Raw genomic sequence first — 16,495 nt, forward strand, 5'->3', positions numbered from 1 at the left:
ACTGCCCGCCCCGAGCGGTGCCCGGTGCCGCGGGTCCGTACTCACCGCGGCGCGGGGCTCTCCGACGCCGGCGCTGGTCCCGGCAGCCGCCTCGGTGGCCGCTCGCCCCTCTCTGTACGTGCGCGGCGGAGCGCGGGCAGGGGAGCCCCCGCCGCCCGCTCCGCGCCGCCGGCGAGGCCGCACCCACCCACCCTACGTGCGGCTCGGCAGCCGCGGCCCCCTCCCCGCCCGCCCCGCTGCCCCGACCGCCTACGTGTGGCCGTGCATGCGGGGAGCGGGCGGCACGGCACGGCACGATATGACACGGCAGGGCAGGGAAGGGCAGGGCATCCCGCCGCTCGGGGAGGGGGGCGGCCGCCGGCTTATCCCTGCCTGCCGCGCTCGCTCAGGCGGAAACGGGGCTCCCGCAGCCGCCGGGGTTTTGGGACAGCCGGGGGGAGCAGCGGGGACCGGCGCAGGGGGCCGGCAGCGGCCCTTCACCGGAGCGTGGCGGCGTGTCACGTCCTCACGGCCGCGCGGCGCGGGCGCTCCGCGGGGCCGCCGGGCGCACCCCCCGCGCGGGGAACCGCTGTTCCCCTGCCCGCCGGGTCACGGCCCCCGAGCTCGCTGCCAGGGGCGCCTGCGGGGACTGGGGCGGGGGAGCGAAGCCCCGCGCCTCGAGAGCGTCCCCAGGATCTCTGGGCTGTTGTAGAGCGGCGCCTGCCCGCTGCTCATCCCGCCCGACCCCGCTCATCCCTGCGGGCTGCGCCCCGGGACCACCCAAGGATGCGCTGCTCAGAGAGGCATTTTGCCCGTGGACCGGGCTCGCTCTCCACGGTGGCGGGGAGCGGGACAACGCCCAGGGCGGGCAGAGCGAGCGCCCATCACTGACGGGGTCTCGCCACACACAGCGAGCGCCGGGAGCGCAGCGGGTCGGGGCAGCCCCGCTCCCTCACGGGCAGCACGGGCAGCTCCTCCCGGCCCCGCCCGGCATGGGCCGCGCGCAGGCGCCGCGCGGCTGTTGTGGTGCGGGAGCGCATGCGCGGAGCGGCCGCGGGGTGAGCGCGGAGCCGGCGCGATGAGCGCCCTGCCGGGGCTGAAGGAGGACTGCGAGGAGCTGCTCGGCGCCTTCCAGCAGGCAGACACCGTCCGCTTCGAGCGCTTCGCCGAGCTGTGGCGGGAGCGCCGCTTCCACACCATCTTCTAGTGAGTGAAGGAGGGAGGGAGCGAGGGGATGTCGGAGGTGGCTCCCGGCCGCCCCTCAGGCCGGGCCGCGCCTTCTCTTCTCCTCTCCTGCCCCTCGCCAGGCCCGCAGCCCCCGGTGCTCAGTTTCCTCCCGTGGTACGGCCAGCCTTAAAGGAGGTGTGGGTGAGCCGTGTGCCCCCTCAGGCCTGGCTCGGGGAGAATGTTGCCTGGCTGGGTTCTAAAGAAAGTGGAGCATCGGTCCCTCTCTAATGATGGAAGAGAGTTTTAAATTCAGGGTATTTCGTGCATTAGGAATGTGTGCGATTTGAGCGCTGACTCCGCAGGCAGCTTGGTGCAATCCTCGGGAGATGTAAAAGTGTGATCGCAGGACGTGCGTGTTTTACTGAATCATAGAATATCCTGAGTTGGAAGGAACCCACACGGATTATGGAGTCCAGCTCCTGGCCCTGCACAGGTCACCCCAAGGGTCACAGCCTGTGCTGAGAATCTTGTCCAGACTCTTCTTGAACTCTGCCAGGTTGTGATTCTTGGGATTGTCCTCTGCAGGGTCAGTAGCTGGACTCTGTGATCCTTGTGGGTCCCTTCCAGCTGAGGACATTAAATGATTCTCTATTTTTAAAACATCTAAAGCTTTTTTCTGCAGTTTTATATTTACCTGTTTAACATGCTGCTTTTCTTCTTTTTTTTTTTTTTTAATTTGCTTTAGTGGTAGAATGAGAGCTTTGGAGAGGAATAAGATCACAAAGAAGACTCTAGATCTGGCCCAGCAGTACTTCTTTCCCCCCTACTCCTTCCAGATCCGAGTTGGTGCTCTGTACCTTCTGTATGGGCTCTATAATGCCCAGCTTTGTCAGCCAAAACAAAAGGTAATTGTTCCTAAGGTTTTATTCTCAGGACATATCTTAAGCATAAGATATGTGGTTCACTGCTGTCTGCTTTGTCATCATAAATGGTTAGGGCATTCCTCTCGCTTTCTCAAAATAAAAATGCTTAAAGCCAGATTGGAAGCTACTGGAAAATGCAGAGACAGAGAATGTGTTCACCAGCTGTAGGGTGAACCCCATTACAGCCTGAGTTACTCTTTAGAATTCCAACAGAATGGAGACTGAATTGTTTACACTTCCTGTTAACCAGAAAAGGAATTCACAAATAGGTTGAGAGGGCGAATGACACCCTCCTTGCTGCTTTTAGGGTAGGAGACCAATATCTAAAGGAATTACAAACTCAGTGCAAGGAGAAGTGGTTTACTTAGGAACTTTGTGATTTATGTTGAGTGCATATGCAAAATTGAGTCCAAATTCTTTAAATAACAAACTGAATTTGGAGTAGTCTACAATAATGCCATGATGTCTCATATTTTGACCTCAGAGGAATCAATAACTTTTTATGAAGATGAATTTAGGCAATTTTAAAGGCACTGCTGGATAGCAGCTATAAGAGGGTACACGAGTTATCCAGAAAGTTAACCAGAGAGAAAAGAAAGTGGGCAGACTGGATGTGACAGGAGAGAAAGGAAGAAATAAGGGAAAGAGAACATTTATGAGCATTTCAGTGGCAGCACAACCTGGTTGTGAGTATTGTTTCCTAATCACAAGTGAAGGGGGGTGTCCCAGGTGCAGACTATTTTTCACACACTTCAGAATGTGCAGAATGAATATCTTCAAATGTCAGAAAGGACTTGTGTTTCATGTCACTGTCCAAGAAAGTGACATGATAATGATCTTAGGTGCATAAAATGATGATGGTAATAACAAATGTTATAGTGGGATCCTTTCTGCAGCTCTGGACATGCAGGTGTTGTCTGTAGTCAGATCACAGTAGGCTGTAGATCACAGTAGTGAGCTCAGTTAATTTTTATGGTTGTAATCTCAGTTTAACAGTGTGTAACTCTTGTTTTGCAGATCAGAATTGCTCTCAAGGATTGGCCTGAAATCCTGAAATTTCAGCTGGATCTGCTTGACTCCCAGCACTATGATGCAGTCTATATCTTCAGGAGACTGCGACTTGCCAGAGCCTTCCATTTCACAGCAATGCCAAAGCTAGTGAGTTATTACATTAATGACTTACATTTTTAAACAAAATACCCTCATCTTTGGATGCCTGGCAGTTCAGTAGCACTCGTGGTTAGCTCAGCCTTGAGGCTGTGTTGAAATGTAATATGTGTGGCTTTACATAGGTAGGTGATGAAGAGCTTAGAGGATGTTTGAATGCTTCTCACTTGAAAATATTTTATCAGTATCTAATGTTCCTGATGGATTTGAGATGTCTTACCAGTTGGAGAAATTAGTGTAGGTGCTGGATTAAATTCTTAACTAGACAATAATTTGTGAAAAGTGCTGCCTCTGAGCATGTGACAGCAAAGCTGTTGTTTTATGTGGTTTTATGCCTTTCAGTATCTCCCATCTCCTGATTGATGGATGTGCAGTAGGAATTCTCAAGAGGAGGTGCCATTTAAAGTTTTCTTTTAGGTCACAAACATTTCCTCTTGTTTTAGCTGACCTACAGAACTAAGAAGAAGATTGAGGAAAATTATTTTAAAGAAGAATTTAAGGACCCGAGTAACAGAGTAAACAGCGTCATCACTAGTGATGCATTGGAGGTACAGTAACCTTTAAACTACAGATTAATCAATGGGGTTTGTTTTGTGTTAATTTCTCTGTTGTCCAAGAGCTGTAACTTCTCTAATCAGCAGTCTTATCCTTTTGTGGAGTGCAGACTAAGGGAATTTTACCAGACACTCAGAAATGTGGCATTTAGTTTGGAAGAATTGTGGTACCTTTTTCAATACTGAAATATGCTCTAATGTTTTGTGGTTTTGCCTCAGTAAGATGTAAAAGGGTGTAAATGGTTAATTGTCACTTAGGGAAAAATGGAAAAGGGGGGGAATCATGTTTGTTTTGATATATCTGCAGGTTGCAGGATTGATATTGGTGATAATATGGCCTTCTCCCACCTTTATTTCTCCTTTCAAACCTTGTTTTTTTGGTTTTTTTTTAAATTATATGATGCATTTGATAAAAACTTGATTCATTCAAGTGAGGTAAAAGTTCTGATATAAAGCCAGGTAAAGTTTCTTATATCACTCAGTGGTCGAACTTTCTTTGCAGGTTTTTTCATTCAAATGTGTATCAGTAAGGTTGACTGCACTGTTACAGAAATCTGTGAAGTAAAATGCTTCCTCCTGAAAATAAACCACAGTATCAGAATGAACTGTGTGTGATGAGTGGCCCTGAAAAACCTTCTTAGTTAAAATAATATAAGATACTCTTTCTTCTTTAACTTATTTGATGGGTCAGTTCTGGTTAGCAGGATTCCTTGGCTCTAAAACTCAAATAATCTAACCACAATGAGTTTCTAACATTCCTCCTGTCCCATGGTCTCCTTAGAATGGTTTCTATAACCCTGGGTTTGTACATTGAGGACTAATATTGCTTTACTGCTGGAATCTTTTTTTTCCTGAAAGACACTTTAAAAAAAAATAAATTAAAAAAAAATATTTACATTTAAAAAAATAATTTTAGGAACTGATGAATATTCACGACCACTACCAGAAAATGAAGTGTGTCATTTCAGCTGACAAATCCCAGCCAGACAAGGCCCTGAGCTTGATAAAAGATGACTTTGTGGTTAATCTCAAAGACATAACCTTGGAACATCAGCAATGGCAGCAGAACAGAATGGTAGGTACTACCAACCACTATGTTGTGGGGCCTTAGCAGGTTGGGTGAACATGTAAGAACTGGATTTCTTGATGTGATTACATCTCAGACTGAAGGGAAAGGAACTGTGACACTGAAGGCTTACAGTGTGTGAAACCTGAGGCAGGGATGTGGTATGGAAGGAAGGACTTGTGGGTGGTCTTGTCTCTGGGATACCACAACTGACTGCTGAGAGGGAAGCCTTGAAGATCTGACTTCATTAAATACCTCTGTAACACATTCCTGGAGCAAGGAAAGGGCACAATGTAAGGTAGATGTAGAAAATGGACATGTGTGTAAATACTTATGTTGTTCTTTGCAGTTCTTGGATTTTAGCTGTCTTGTATATCACAGATGTTTAAAAAAAACCACTTTTCTTCCCCACAGAAATTTTTCCGAAATGCTGAAGTAACTCCCGAAACAGAAAACAAAAAGAAAGAGGAGACTTGGCTAGAATCAGAGGTAAGGAAACTTTGCTGCATTGCACAGGCCAGATCTGTTCATTTTTTGACTTCAGATCTCAGGCTAAGCAGTGTAAGTCAAAGTTTGATGGTGTCAAAATAAAGTCCAAGGACAGCTGGTGGTGCTGGTTGCTTGGTTTTGTTTTTAACTCACATTGTTTTCTGTTGAGCTGTGAGCATTCACTGCTGTGACAGCTCTTAGGTGATCCCCATAAAAAGTCTCTCTCAGGTGAGGAGGGAAAAGAGCTGTTTTCTTGGCCAAACTCCTTTACACTTGCTCCTGGAGCTTCAGCTTAAGGCAATATTCATTTTTTTATGCTATAGAATTGTCTCATGTTGTACTTGTCTGCTTGGAATTTGGGTAAGATTTGAAGTTTCAAATTTGAATTTTCTCCTCCTGGGCTTTGTAACAGTGAAGGCAACCAAAATTATGCTCTGTCTTTGTAATGAATTTTTTTTTCCTTGAAGTACCATTTTGGTGGCATGGAAATTATGTAGAACTAATTGCAGAGTTACAGCTGTAGTGAGCTGTTGCTCAGGTGGTTGCCTGATGCAATATTTCAGTACTGCTATAATAGAATATTTTCTGACAGGACTCTTGTTTCTTTACAGGGTTCTGAAAGAGCAAATGCCCTGGCCAGAATCAAATACAAGTCTTATTCTGCAGTTGTTGAGGTGGGTATGAAAACTGATAGTGGGGATGTATTTCTTTTTCAAGAACAGTTTTAAGTACCAGTTTAATATAAATGTTGGGTCAAGAAGGAATGAGTTAAAACTGCAGTCTGTTATTCAGTTTTTGAATGATTTAGTTTTCCTAACACAGCAGGGAAACCCAAAGCTCTTACTCTTCTTAGATTTATGGAGCAATGCAGATAAGGCCTTGCTTAGGGGATTTTCCTTTGCAGGGTATCTTTTAATATCTACTCTCTGTTTAAGTAGATGAAATTTTAAGAAGATGTATAAAAATATGTGAGAGTTTAATTGCTCAGATTCTTTGTATCTTTGATATTGGAATCTTGGAAGATGCCTGTGAAAATGGGAGTTTAAAGTCAGTTTCACGTTCTGGAAAACTTTGTTTCAGTAGCTTCTCCCTTGAAAGAGTATTGTTGGTTTGTCTTTTTCTTAGCAGTCCTATGAGAAGCATCTCAACTTTCTCTGTTTATTAAAGTCTCATATTGAAAAATGTGTCATTAAATGAAACACAGGTCTGGATTTTATATCACTCCAGACTCATGAATGTGCAGTGATGCTTTCTAGGCACTTCAGCAAAATATGATGGTAAGGGGGCTTTACAGAGCAGCAGTTTTTGGAAATGTGCCTTTTGTTTGGTAATAACATAGAATGGATTGGGAATTAATGAATGTTTCATTATTTGCATTTTAATTTATGCACCCATTAAATCATAGAAGGACATTGTCCTGTTAAAACTGAAGAGCAGCAACTAGTGAGGGTCTTCCCTCCCTCTTTCCCCTTCTGTCCCTTTTCCATCCTGACATCAAGTTGAGGCTTTGGTCCCTGCTGGTTTGTCAAGTGACACACAGCAAGATCTGGCTGTAGAAGTTCAGCTTTTTTTGTGTCATTCAGGTTTCCAAATCCAGGAGACATCGGCAAGTGCAGTTGGAATCCTCTGAATCAGGGCCCAGCTGTGGGAAGTCTCCAGGTCGAAGTAAAAAAGCCAGCAGGACACCACAGCCAGCAAGGAGAGGTTCTTCAGAAGTTAGAGGTACTTCTCCATTGCATCCATGAACCTGAGGAGCTTGTAAAATTTATCCATTGCTTTGCTAACTGGGTTAAATTTCGGTGTTCTCACTGAGAAATTACTTTTTCTAAGGAAATTATCTTTCTGATATCCAGCTCTTCAACTGGTAGAAGTTGCTCTGCTGTCTAAATTTTTTGTTCCTTATTTGTTACAGTTTAAATGAAACTAAACAGCAAAATGGTTTTGGATTGTCCTTCCTTTTTGGATTGTCTTTACTTTGAAGATGGGAATTTAATTTCTAAATTCCAAACTCAGTTTTCAGACCTGCTTAGCCTCTGCTAGGGAAGAAAAGTTACTGAGGAAACGAAACCCTCTTCAGAGATGAGCATTAGGCAGTGTTGCCTTTGCTTGACTTTAAGAGAGTAGATGAAGTGTTTTGGAGCAGTAAGGGCATTGTGAGTTATTGAACTAAGTTGGTGATTAATTTGCTTTAAATTGGTAGTGTTAATTACTTGTTGTTGAAGGTTTCTTAGTGAGCCATATGGAAGGTACTGTGAAAAGTAGGTTTGTCTGCAGAATTTGACAGCATCTCAGAAGAATAGCACTGAGCAATCTTTTAATTGCTGAATGAAGGATGTAGAAGCAAAAAAAAGCTGTCAGTTTTTCCTCAAAATCTGTCTGCAGGTGAAATGCAAGTGGCAGAGGAAACTGTAACTCGGCATATTGGGATGCCAATAATCACAGAACAGGACTCAGATGAAGGAGGAACAATAATTGGAATTTTAGCAAACCAGTGACTTGTGTTTTAATATCCCTCTGCTGGTTTTTTCTGAAACTAAAGCTGATATTTGGATCATGTCTTGCTGCCTTGCAAAAGCTAGATTTGGTTTTAGCCTGTAAATTGTTGCATGAATATTGAAACCTTGAAATTCCATGGCAAAGTCTCCAAAATAATTTTTTTCTACATAGATTTCATCATAGTGTGTTCAGAGTTAAAATTGGTCCAGTTTAAAGCAGTCTCATTCTTCTGTAATACAAGTTTGTCTTGAGGAGTTCCATTGTGTAGGGAAAAGTGATTTTTTTGGTCAGTCACCCACTTGCAGAAGATGCCTGTTCTGGTAACTCTGTGAACTTTGGAGAGAGGAGCCCTTGCTGCCCTCACCTTGGTTGAGGGAGAGAAGGTCCCTCTCGAGCCTTACTTTCAGCTGGGCAGTGTTTGATGGATTGAGCTCCAGTACAGCAATAGCATCCTCTGCTGTGCTGGAAGTTATCTGACATTGTCAGGGGAGGACTCTGGGAAGTGAATGGGGAGTGAATGGCTTTGCTGTCACTCAGGTTACTGGAAATAATGTAATTTTAATTGTGAAGCAGATTGCTCAAAGGTTACAGTGGAGTTGCTCTGCAGAAGCATCAATGTTGGATGATAGCGAGCTGCTCTGCAACTCAGAAGCTTCAGGTTCTGTTCTCAGCTGCTTGAGAACATGGCACAGTATAAAGAATCTTCTGCAGTTAATTTACTATCCAGAATGGAAGGATATGTAATACAAGGGATATTTAATACAATTCATTACATTTAAATGTATTAAAGTACATTTTTAGCGACATTGTATATTTATATTTGCTGGTTTTAGAAGCAAAGGAGCATGTAGTACTGAAGTGAGATTACATTCTCTGGTCACTTTTATTTGTAGACAGTAGGAATTCATTCAGTTTTAAATGCTCAGATTGAGGGTGCCATGGAGCATTTAATATTGTACTTTGTTTACTTTCCCTTCACTTGTTCACTTGTTGTGGATAAAAAGTTTCTTTCCAAATTAGGGATATTCTCCCATTTCTCAGAATTTTCCAGTAAATTCTGAAGTATTAAAAATACCCATAAGCAGTCTCTTCAGATATTTTGTGAGTATTCCATTTGTCAAATTCACAGCAAAATCTGAAAGGTCTTGGTGAGGAGCAGAAAGCTTTTAGGATGGAGTAAGTGACAATATTCATCAATGGAATTTCAGTTGATACTTTGAATGACAGTGTGCTGTTGAATCCAGAAATTTTTTTTTTTTTTTTTCATATTTAAAAATCATGGGGAGAGGGACTGGGAGGGGATCTCAAGAGCTCATCTAGTGGATTTTCTGTGTTAGATAGAATTCATTCTACTTGAACAACTCCCATGAAGGAAGATGGATTTAAAAACTTGTAAAAAACCCTTCTCTTATTTTCTTTCAGAAGTATCTCTCCCCAAGAGAAGAAGATGACGTTAGAGGATCCAGCTGGAGAAGCACTAATGTTAATTTAATGACAAAATGAAAAGGTCAGAGGTAATACCAAGTGCTTGTTTTGGATACCTTTGAACATAAAAGAAGTGTTTGGGACCAGAGCCACAGGTGATGCAGGAATACTGGTAGTGACTGGGATACTTCAGCTGTCTTGTGGTGCCTTTATTCACCAAGTGAATGCTTCTTGTGGGAGACTGAAGCTGCTGTGTCCTGGCTGAACTGGAAAGAGAAGGCTCAGAAAATATTTGCCCATGTAAGACATGTCTATAATCCTTTATCTCTGAACAGAAGATTATTGACTGTTGAAAATTGGTACAATAAATTATTTTTCACACTTGGCTTGCTCCATTTTATGGTGTGTAAACTTCACTGCTTATCATGGTTTGATCCCACACATGTGAAAATGAACTTGCTGATAAGCTTTTTGTTGTGCCCTGTCTCCAGCAGATCTGGAGTTACTGTGTATTAAAATGGAAGGAGGTGTAAAGGGTGTTCATTAATTCTGCAGATAACCCTAAGCTGTACAAGGGCAGGACTGGAATTCAAAATGATCTTTATAAATTGGAGAGGAGTGAAAGAAGTGCGTGCTGAAATAAACATGGATCTCAGCATTGAGAGAAGGGACAGCATGGGGAAATATTTGCTTGGCAACACTGCAGCAGAAGCAGCAAATGGACTGAGAATCATCAGCTGGAATATTTTCTGTAAACACTAAAACCAGTAGAATTTGTGTCACTCAGCCTTGGAAGGCTGTAGCCTTAAAAATCCCCATCTGACCACAACAGTTTAAGAGGAATTTGGAGTTACGCTCCTTGGAATATTTCCAGTTGATCACAGCTGTTCTTTCAAGAAAGGCAAAGGAGTTAAGTGTCCTTTTCTACAGGAAAAAATATAAATTAGAAATTTGAAAGATTTTGAATACAGAAAGAACCTAATTTGAATTAATTAGTTTGGTAGTATGACTGTCAAAGGCCAGAGGAACTGAAGTGCTCTTACCTAGAAGAAAAAAACATTTAAATGGAGATAAAAATGGTTTTACTATCAAAGGTTTCCATATTAAATGTGTTGGTTGGCAAGGAGGAATGGTCCAAAATGAGGTCTGACACTGGAAAAGCTGATGATGATGTGCCAGTTTTGCACTTGACCTTGTTAATGAGAAAAGAGGAAACACTTTGTAATAAAGCCAAACCTTACTGCAGTGTAAACTGAACAGTCAGATACTCAGTTGAGTAACCAAAGTCTTGATGGTCTAATCCAAAAGTCATTTGTAGCTCAAATCTAATTATTATAGAAAAAGAATACTTCTACACAGAGTAAAAACCCGTATACCAGTAACAACACAGTTAAAGTCATCATACATCCATTTAGTTTCTACCCTTTTTTTCTGGTTTATCATTCACTCTTCCTCTTTGGCCTGAGGTTGGGCTAAGGCTGTGGATGGTTCAAATGTGGTCTTCTTGAAAGGACTCATCTGTGGCTATGAATGTTTTGGAGGTATCATTTATGTAAAGTTTGAACAACTTGGTTTTATTCCAGTTTTCTGACAGTGACAATGCCTGTGCTTTTCTGTTACCTGCACAAACCTTGCCTCTGTGCATTTCTTCTACTTTTTGATGAGGAAGTTAAAAAAAAAAAACAGAGGAGATCTCACAGGGAAACTTACTCAGACTATTTTTGCTCAGTAACATGTTTAAGGAACATGTTTAATACTGTTGCCTGCAGTGGCACTTTTTCATAACATGACCATCTCATTTGCCTCTCCTTACACCTTTGAGCCATCCATAGAGCTGAGTAAGGGGTGGAATTTTTCACAATTTTTGATACTCAGTGTCATGAGTCCTCCCTGCACTCCTCTGCAAATGATGTACAAAGCATGCAAAGGCTTGGCTAGGCACAAGGATGGGTGCATTCGACTAGAAATTGTTTTCATATTGTAATCATGAAAACAAATCTTCTGTAATTTGTTTATAAAATGACATAGATTGAAAATGGAAGTCATGATTGAGAATAAACTTAGAACTGCTGATGTATGCATGGTGATGTTTCAGAACAATAATCCTGAGAATTTAGAGGCAGCTGTAAGCAGAGTTTCACAATGCTGGTGTAATCTTTAAAAGTAAAAAATCCCTTGCTGCAGTCTGATGGCCAATTACAGGCTTTGAAAAACAGGAGAGGGACTTCCTAAAATGCTTCATTGAAGCAAGCAGCTGTCATTAAAAAATACCCTTCAACAATAATTCTGGAAATCCAAATAGTAACAATAGTAGTAGACTTTCTGGGATCTTAAATCCTCTCCTGGTTGTAGCCTCAGCTACTGCAGTGGTTAAAGTCTGCTAGGAAATTTAATCTCTGTAGTGCCAGCCTAATTTCCAGCTGTGCTGGTGGATAGGAGTGAGGCCATATGATACTGTGTATCTGGATGTTGTTACAGTTTTCAGAAATAAATTGAATAGTTATGTTTTGGCTGAAGCTTCTCTGAGGTAGGTGCACAACTGTCCATCCAAAAGTAATCACCGTTTCTTTGGCAAAAGTGAAAAAGATCCTCTTAGTGGAGGCTTGAGCCAGTGCTCAGTGTTTGCAAGGATAATGTGGGTGATGAAAAGCAAAATGCACCTAAAACACCTAGAGGTGACGTCTGTTTACAGAATCACAGATTCAATTTTCTTGGAAAAGACTTCTGGCATCACTGAGTCCAACTTTTGACTGATCACCACCTTGTCAACCCGAGCATGGCACTGAGTACAATGTCCAGTCTTTTCTTGAACACCTGGAAACTCTTTAAGTGAAAGTATACAATATCTTTTATATTCTTATTATTAAAGCAACCAACAAGATCTAATTAAGTCCAAGTAAGTGCAAAAGATTGGACAAATTAATCTCAAATACCAGCTCGGGAATGCTCCTGTAAGTAGCTGTGCTCCACCTGGAGGTTTTTGCAGCCTTCAAACTGAAGTTGAAACAGCAAGATGAGAGTGATGTGAAAAAATTCCAAATGGCATGGAGGCCAGGGGAGATCTCTGTGTGTACAGCTTTGTGTCAATGTAGGTATCACCTCTGGAATAACTGGAGAATCCTACAGTAAAAGGGATTTTGCTGTTTGTTATAAGGCCAGATTGTGTAATGTGAAATTCTCCTATTAAGTGAATTTGTGTAGCTACGATTGCACATCTCTACTGTAGTGAGCACAGAGAAAAATTAATTAATCACCATCTGCATAAAGACACATTGCAAAGCTGGAGAGACTGTTCCACTCATTTCTCTTTCAGACTAAAATCAAAAGCAGGCTGCTTTCTTTTTGTTGTCTTTTTTTGTTTTTTAAGATTCTAAAGGTAGACCTGATCCTAAAGGACTAAAAGATGCTTTGAGGTTTATTCTGGTGTTATACTTAAATGTCTTATGTGACTGGACTCTATGCAGAGTGTTTTCTCTCATCACATGAGACCTGCATAGCATGTTTCTTCAAATGGCACTGGTATTTTATCCCTTCTTGTCTGGAATGTTTCATTTTGAAGTTCATTCTGCATCTGCAGTTGCTTATTTACATTTTACAAAGCTTGCTGAGTGGCTTCCTCAGCCCATTTTCATCCTGGTCCTCAAATCTGGGCACATGATTAAGCCAGATAATGGAATATTTCCCTCCTCCATCTGCAGCCCGACGTTTGGAAATGGGGCTCCTGGAATTTTATCAGCTACAAGGAATTTAAAAAAGTGCTGAGCTCTGTCTTTCTTCTAGCACTTAGGATTTAGAATTGTAGAAGATCCTGAGATGGGTGGGACCTACAACAAAAATTGAAGTCCAACTCCTGGCCCAGCCTGGGCCATCCCAGGAGTCACACCATGTGCCTGAAAGCCTTGTCCAGATGCTGAACTCTGTCAGCCTTGGTGACCGCTGCCCTGGGGAGCCTGATCAGTGCCTGACCACCCTTTGGAGGAAGAACCTTTTCCTGATATCCAACCTAAACCTCCCCTGGCACAACTTCAGGTCATTCCCTCAGGTCCTGTCTCTGGGCACCAGAGAAGAAATCGGTGCCTGCCCCTCTCTTCCCCTCAAGGGGAAATTGTAGACTGTGATAAACTCTCCCCTCAGTCTCCTCCAAGCTGAACAGACCAAGTGACCTCAGCTGCTCTTGTGTGGCTTCACCTCTGGGCCTTTTCCCATCTTCATAGCCCCTGGGTCAATCTCTGTGCTGTGACACAGTTTGGCTGTGATAGAATCCATCCAAGGAGCATTACCTTTCAGCAGCTCGAGCTTTCTGTAACAGACACCAAACTGCTTCCTCTTTAGTCACAGCAGTGTAAATCTGGGAAATATGGGAAATAAGGCAGGACATAAGAGGATATAATCCTCAGCTGCTAAGGGTTGTTGAAGATGGGGAGTAACTTGGTCTTTTGTTATTAAAAAAAAATGGTTTTGAAAAGTGAGGTAGCAATTAAATCCGAGACAGGCTCTGTGCACCCTGCTGAGCAGGTGATTCTGACACAGGGCTGCGAGTTGTCCCTGTCCATCCCGCTGGGGTGGGGGCTGCCCGCCGTATTCCACACGTGCTGCCGACCGCTCAGCCCAGTCCCGAGCACCCACAGATAGACACGCTTCAACATTTTGGGAGACGCAGTGAAGCCCCCGAGCCGCATTTTGGGGTGAAATGTGGCAGAGCCCCGGTCCCCGGTGCCGCCCCGGCAGAGGCAGCGCTGCTCCCTCCCGCAGCCCCGTGGGACCCGCGGCCGCGCCCGGCTCCCCCCGCTGCCCGCGCCGGGCGGGGATGAACCGAGCGGGGCCGGCGCGCACCCTCCGCGCTGCCGGCCGCGTCCCCGCGGGCTCCGCTCCGCTCCGAGCCGCGCACCGAGCGCCGCTGCCCGGGCCCGGCCATGGCCACGGACGGTGAGTGCGGGCGGGCGGCGCTCGGGCGGGGGCGGCGGCCGCGCCCCGCCGGCCCGGGATGCGGGATGCTGCGGGAGAGGGAGCGGGATGCTGATGGGAGCGGGAGTGGGATGCTGATGGGAGAGGGAACGGGATGCTGATGGAAGCAGGATGCTGCGGGAGAGGGAGCGGGATGCTGATGGGAGCGAGATGCTGACGGGAGAGGGAGTGGGATGCTGCAGGATGCGGGATTGCTGATGGAAGCGGGGTACTGAGGGATGCTGACGGCCCCCGGAGGGGGAAGCCGGGCCCAGCTCCGGTGGCCCTGCCCCTGGGACGGTGAGGAGCCTCCGCCGTGGGGCCCGGCGGGGTGGGGGAAGGCGGTTCGGGGGTCGCTGTCCCCTCCCCGGGCCGGCTGCGGGCGGTGCCCCTCGGCCGCTGCCCGCGGGTCTCGCAGGGAGCGGTGGCAGGGTGTGCTGCCCGTGTGTGTCCCACTGAAAGGGTTCCTGTGCACAGACACGGATTTTAGGGAGAATAAAGGAATAGGAAAGCCGGCTTCTGAGATTTTGACGAAGAACAGGTGTTCTTGTAATCATGGGGGACTTGTCTGTGAGCCTGGGAGTTGTTGGGTTTTCTTACCACAGCATAATAGGAATGATCTGAAGGAGTATTTTTGAGTGATGAGGATGTTGTTTTGATTGCTGGTGTTGTTGACCCACCCTGGCTCAGCTCATGGTCGTGACCGTGGTGCTGCTGCCAGGTATTTCCCTTAATATTTCAGATCACAGCACTGGCCAAGTTGCTGAACCTGAACTGCTGCTGTTAGACACAGCCCTGGCAGTCTCCTCCTGATTTACTATAAAAATGACAACTTCAATGCCTCCTGAGGATTGCTGGGTTGATTTTGCTGCATCTTTTGCCAGCTTTGGGGAAAATAATCACGTGAGCCTTTAAGAGATGCCAGGATGACATATCACAGTGTATAAGCTCTCAGGAAAAAGATCCTAGGCTTGAGCTTTTTATTAAAAAGATTGGACTTAATCAGGAGCCTAATTTCTCTCCCCCTTTTGCCATTTGGTGACGTTCCTTTGTGTTTGCTGTTCCTCATTTTCTTTCAAGGCTGAGTCCCTAAGGAAGGGTCATCTCAGGCAAGGCCCAGGCTGATGGGTGGTGTTGTGGATTTTCCACAACATGGAGCCATTTGGTGCTTCAGTATGGCTTTAGCAGAATTTGGAACTAACCTGGTTTGTTTAGAGTAGTATTAGTACACTTTTACCTTGGAGAATCTGTCCTTCCATGAGTTAGATTTTACAGCAGGGATCCACATCTGACAGTTGACTCCTCATCTGTTTGAAAATTGCTAAATGTTTTGATTGAGAAATAATAATCTGAAATGAGAAAGACTGGAGGGAAGCCTGAAGTTAAAATGAATAAATTGGCATTCCTTGGACTTGGTGTAATTGTATTAAATCCCACTTAGATTTAAACTATGATTGTTATTGAAGTGGGAAAATCTGGATTGTTCTGTTACACCCAACCTCAGCAGATGCCAGCCTTTCCTGTACTTGTATGGAGCAGTGGCACCATCAGCAGGACCAGGGATTGTCTTGTCTGGGGAGGTTTGGAAGGAGAACAAGGGCATCCTGAGAGCTCAGGCAGTGTCCACTTCTGTCCTTGTGTCAGAGTTGTTCCTCCAAGAAAGGCAGAAAGAGCCAGAAAGTCTCTTCCTCTGATTCTGGGCTGCCAGAAGAGGTGGCAGTGATGACTCGAGGTGATCAGAGATCCATTTTACAGCTGTCTGCTCTGGTTTAATTGCTGAATAATTCATTGTTCCTGCTGGCTCCAGGATCAGAAGTGAGGGAAGTTTAGTTTCCAGTCACTATGGTTTCAGCTCAATTGGAAATGAGTTTAGCTTGGACACAGTTCAGGTCAGTGCCAAACAGAACTGTGGATCATTTGACTCCAATTCTAATGGTTTTAATTGAAGGTGTGGGAGCCAGTGCTGTTTAGCCCTTTAGTGATGATCTGGATGAAGGGATTGAGTCTGTGGGTGACAGCATCAAGTTGGGTGGGAGTGTTGATCCGCTGGAGGGAAGGAAGGCTCTGCAGAGGGATGCTGGATTGATGCACCGAGCCCAATTTTATGGGACCACAAGGTGAAGTGCCAGGTCCTACACCTGGATCACAAGCAGCCAAGTACCACCACAGGCTGGGGGCAGAGTGGCTGGAAAGCTGCCAGGAGAAAAAGGACCTGGGGGTGTTGGCAGCTGTGAACATGAGGCTCAGGTGGGCAAGAAGGCCAATGGAACCTGGGCTGTGCCAGG

The 16,495-nt window shown here is 45.1% G+C and overlaps 1 protein-coding gene across 1 annotated transcript; it reads left to right on the forward strand.

The window, feature by feature from the left end:
• The first annotated feature begins 1,040 nt into the window (after positions 1-1,040).
• On the forward strand, positions 1,041-9,652 carry SNAPC1 (small nuclear RNA activating complex polypeptide 1). Its single transcript, XM_084208321.1, has 9 exons — positions 1,041-1,185; positions 1,892-2,051; positions 3,087-3,227; positions 3,680-3,784; positions 4,707-4,865; positions 5,271-5,345; positions 5,957-6,019; positions 6,929-7,067; positions 9,264-9,652. Exons 1-9 carry the CDS (start codon positions 1,058-1,060, stop codon positions 9,290-9,292), a joined length of 999 nt encoding a protein of 332 aa, XP_084064447.1. The 5' UTR covers positions 1,041-1,057; the 3' UTR covers positions 9,293-9,652.
• The last annotated feature ends 6,843 nt before the right edge of the window (positions 9,653-16,495 follow it).

The sequence above is a fragment of the Fringilla coelebs genome (genome assembly GCF_963513975.1).
Source record: "Fringilla coelebs genome assembly, chromosome: 6".
In the NCBI taxonomy this organism is placed as follows: domain Eukaryota; kingdom Metazoa; phylum Chordata; class Aves; order Passeriformes; family Fringillidae; genus Fringilla; species Fringilla coelebs.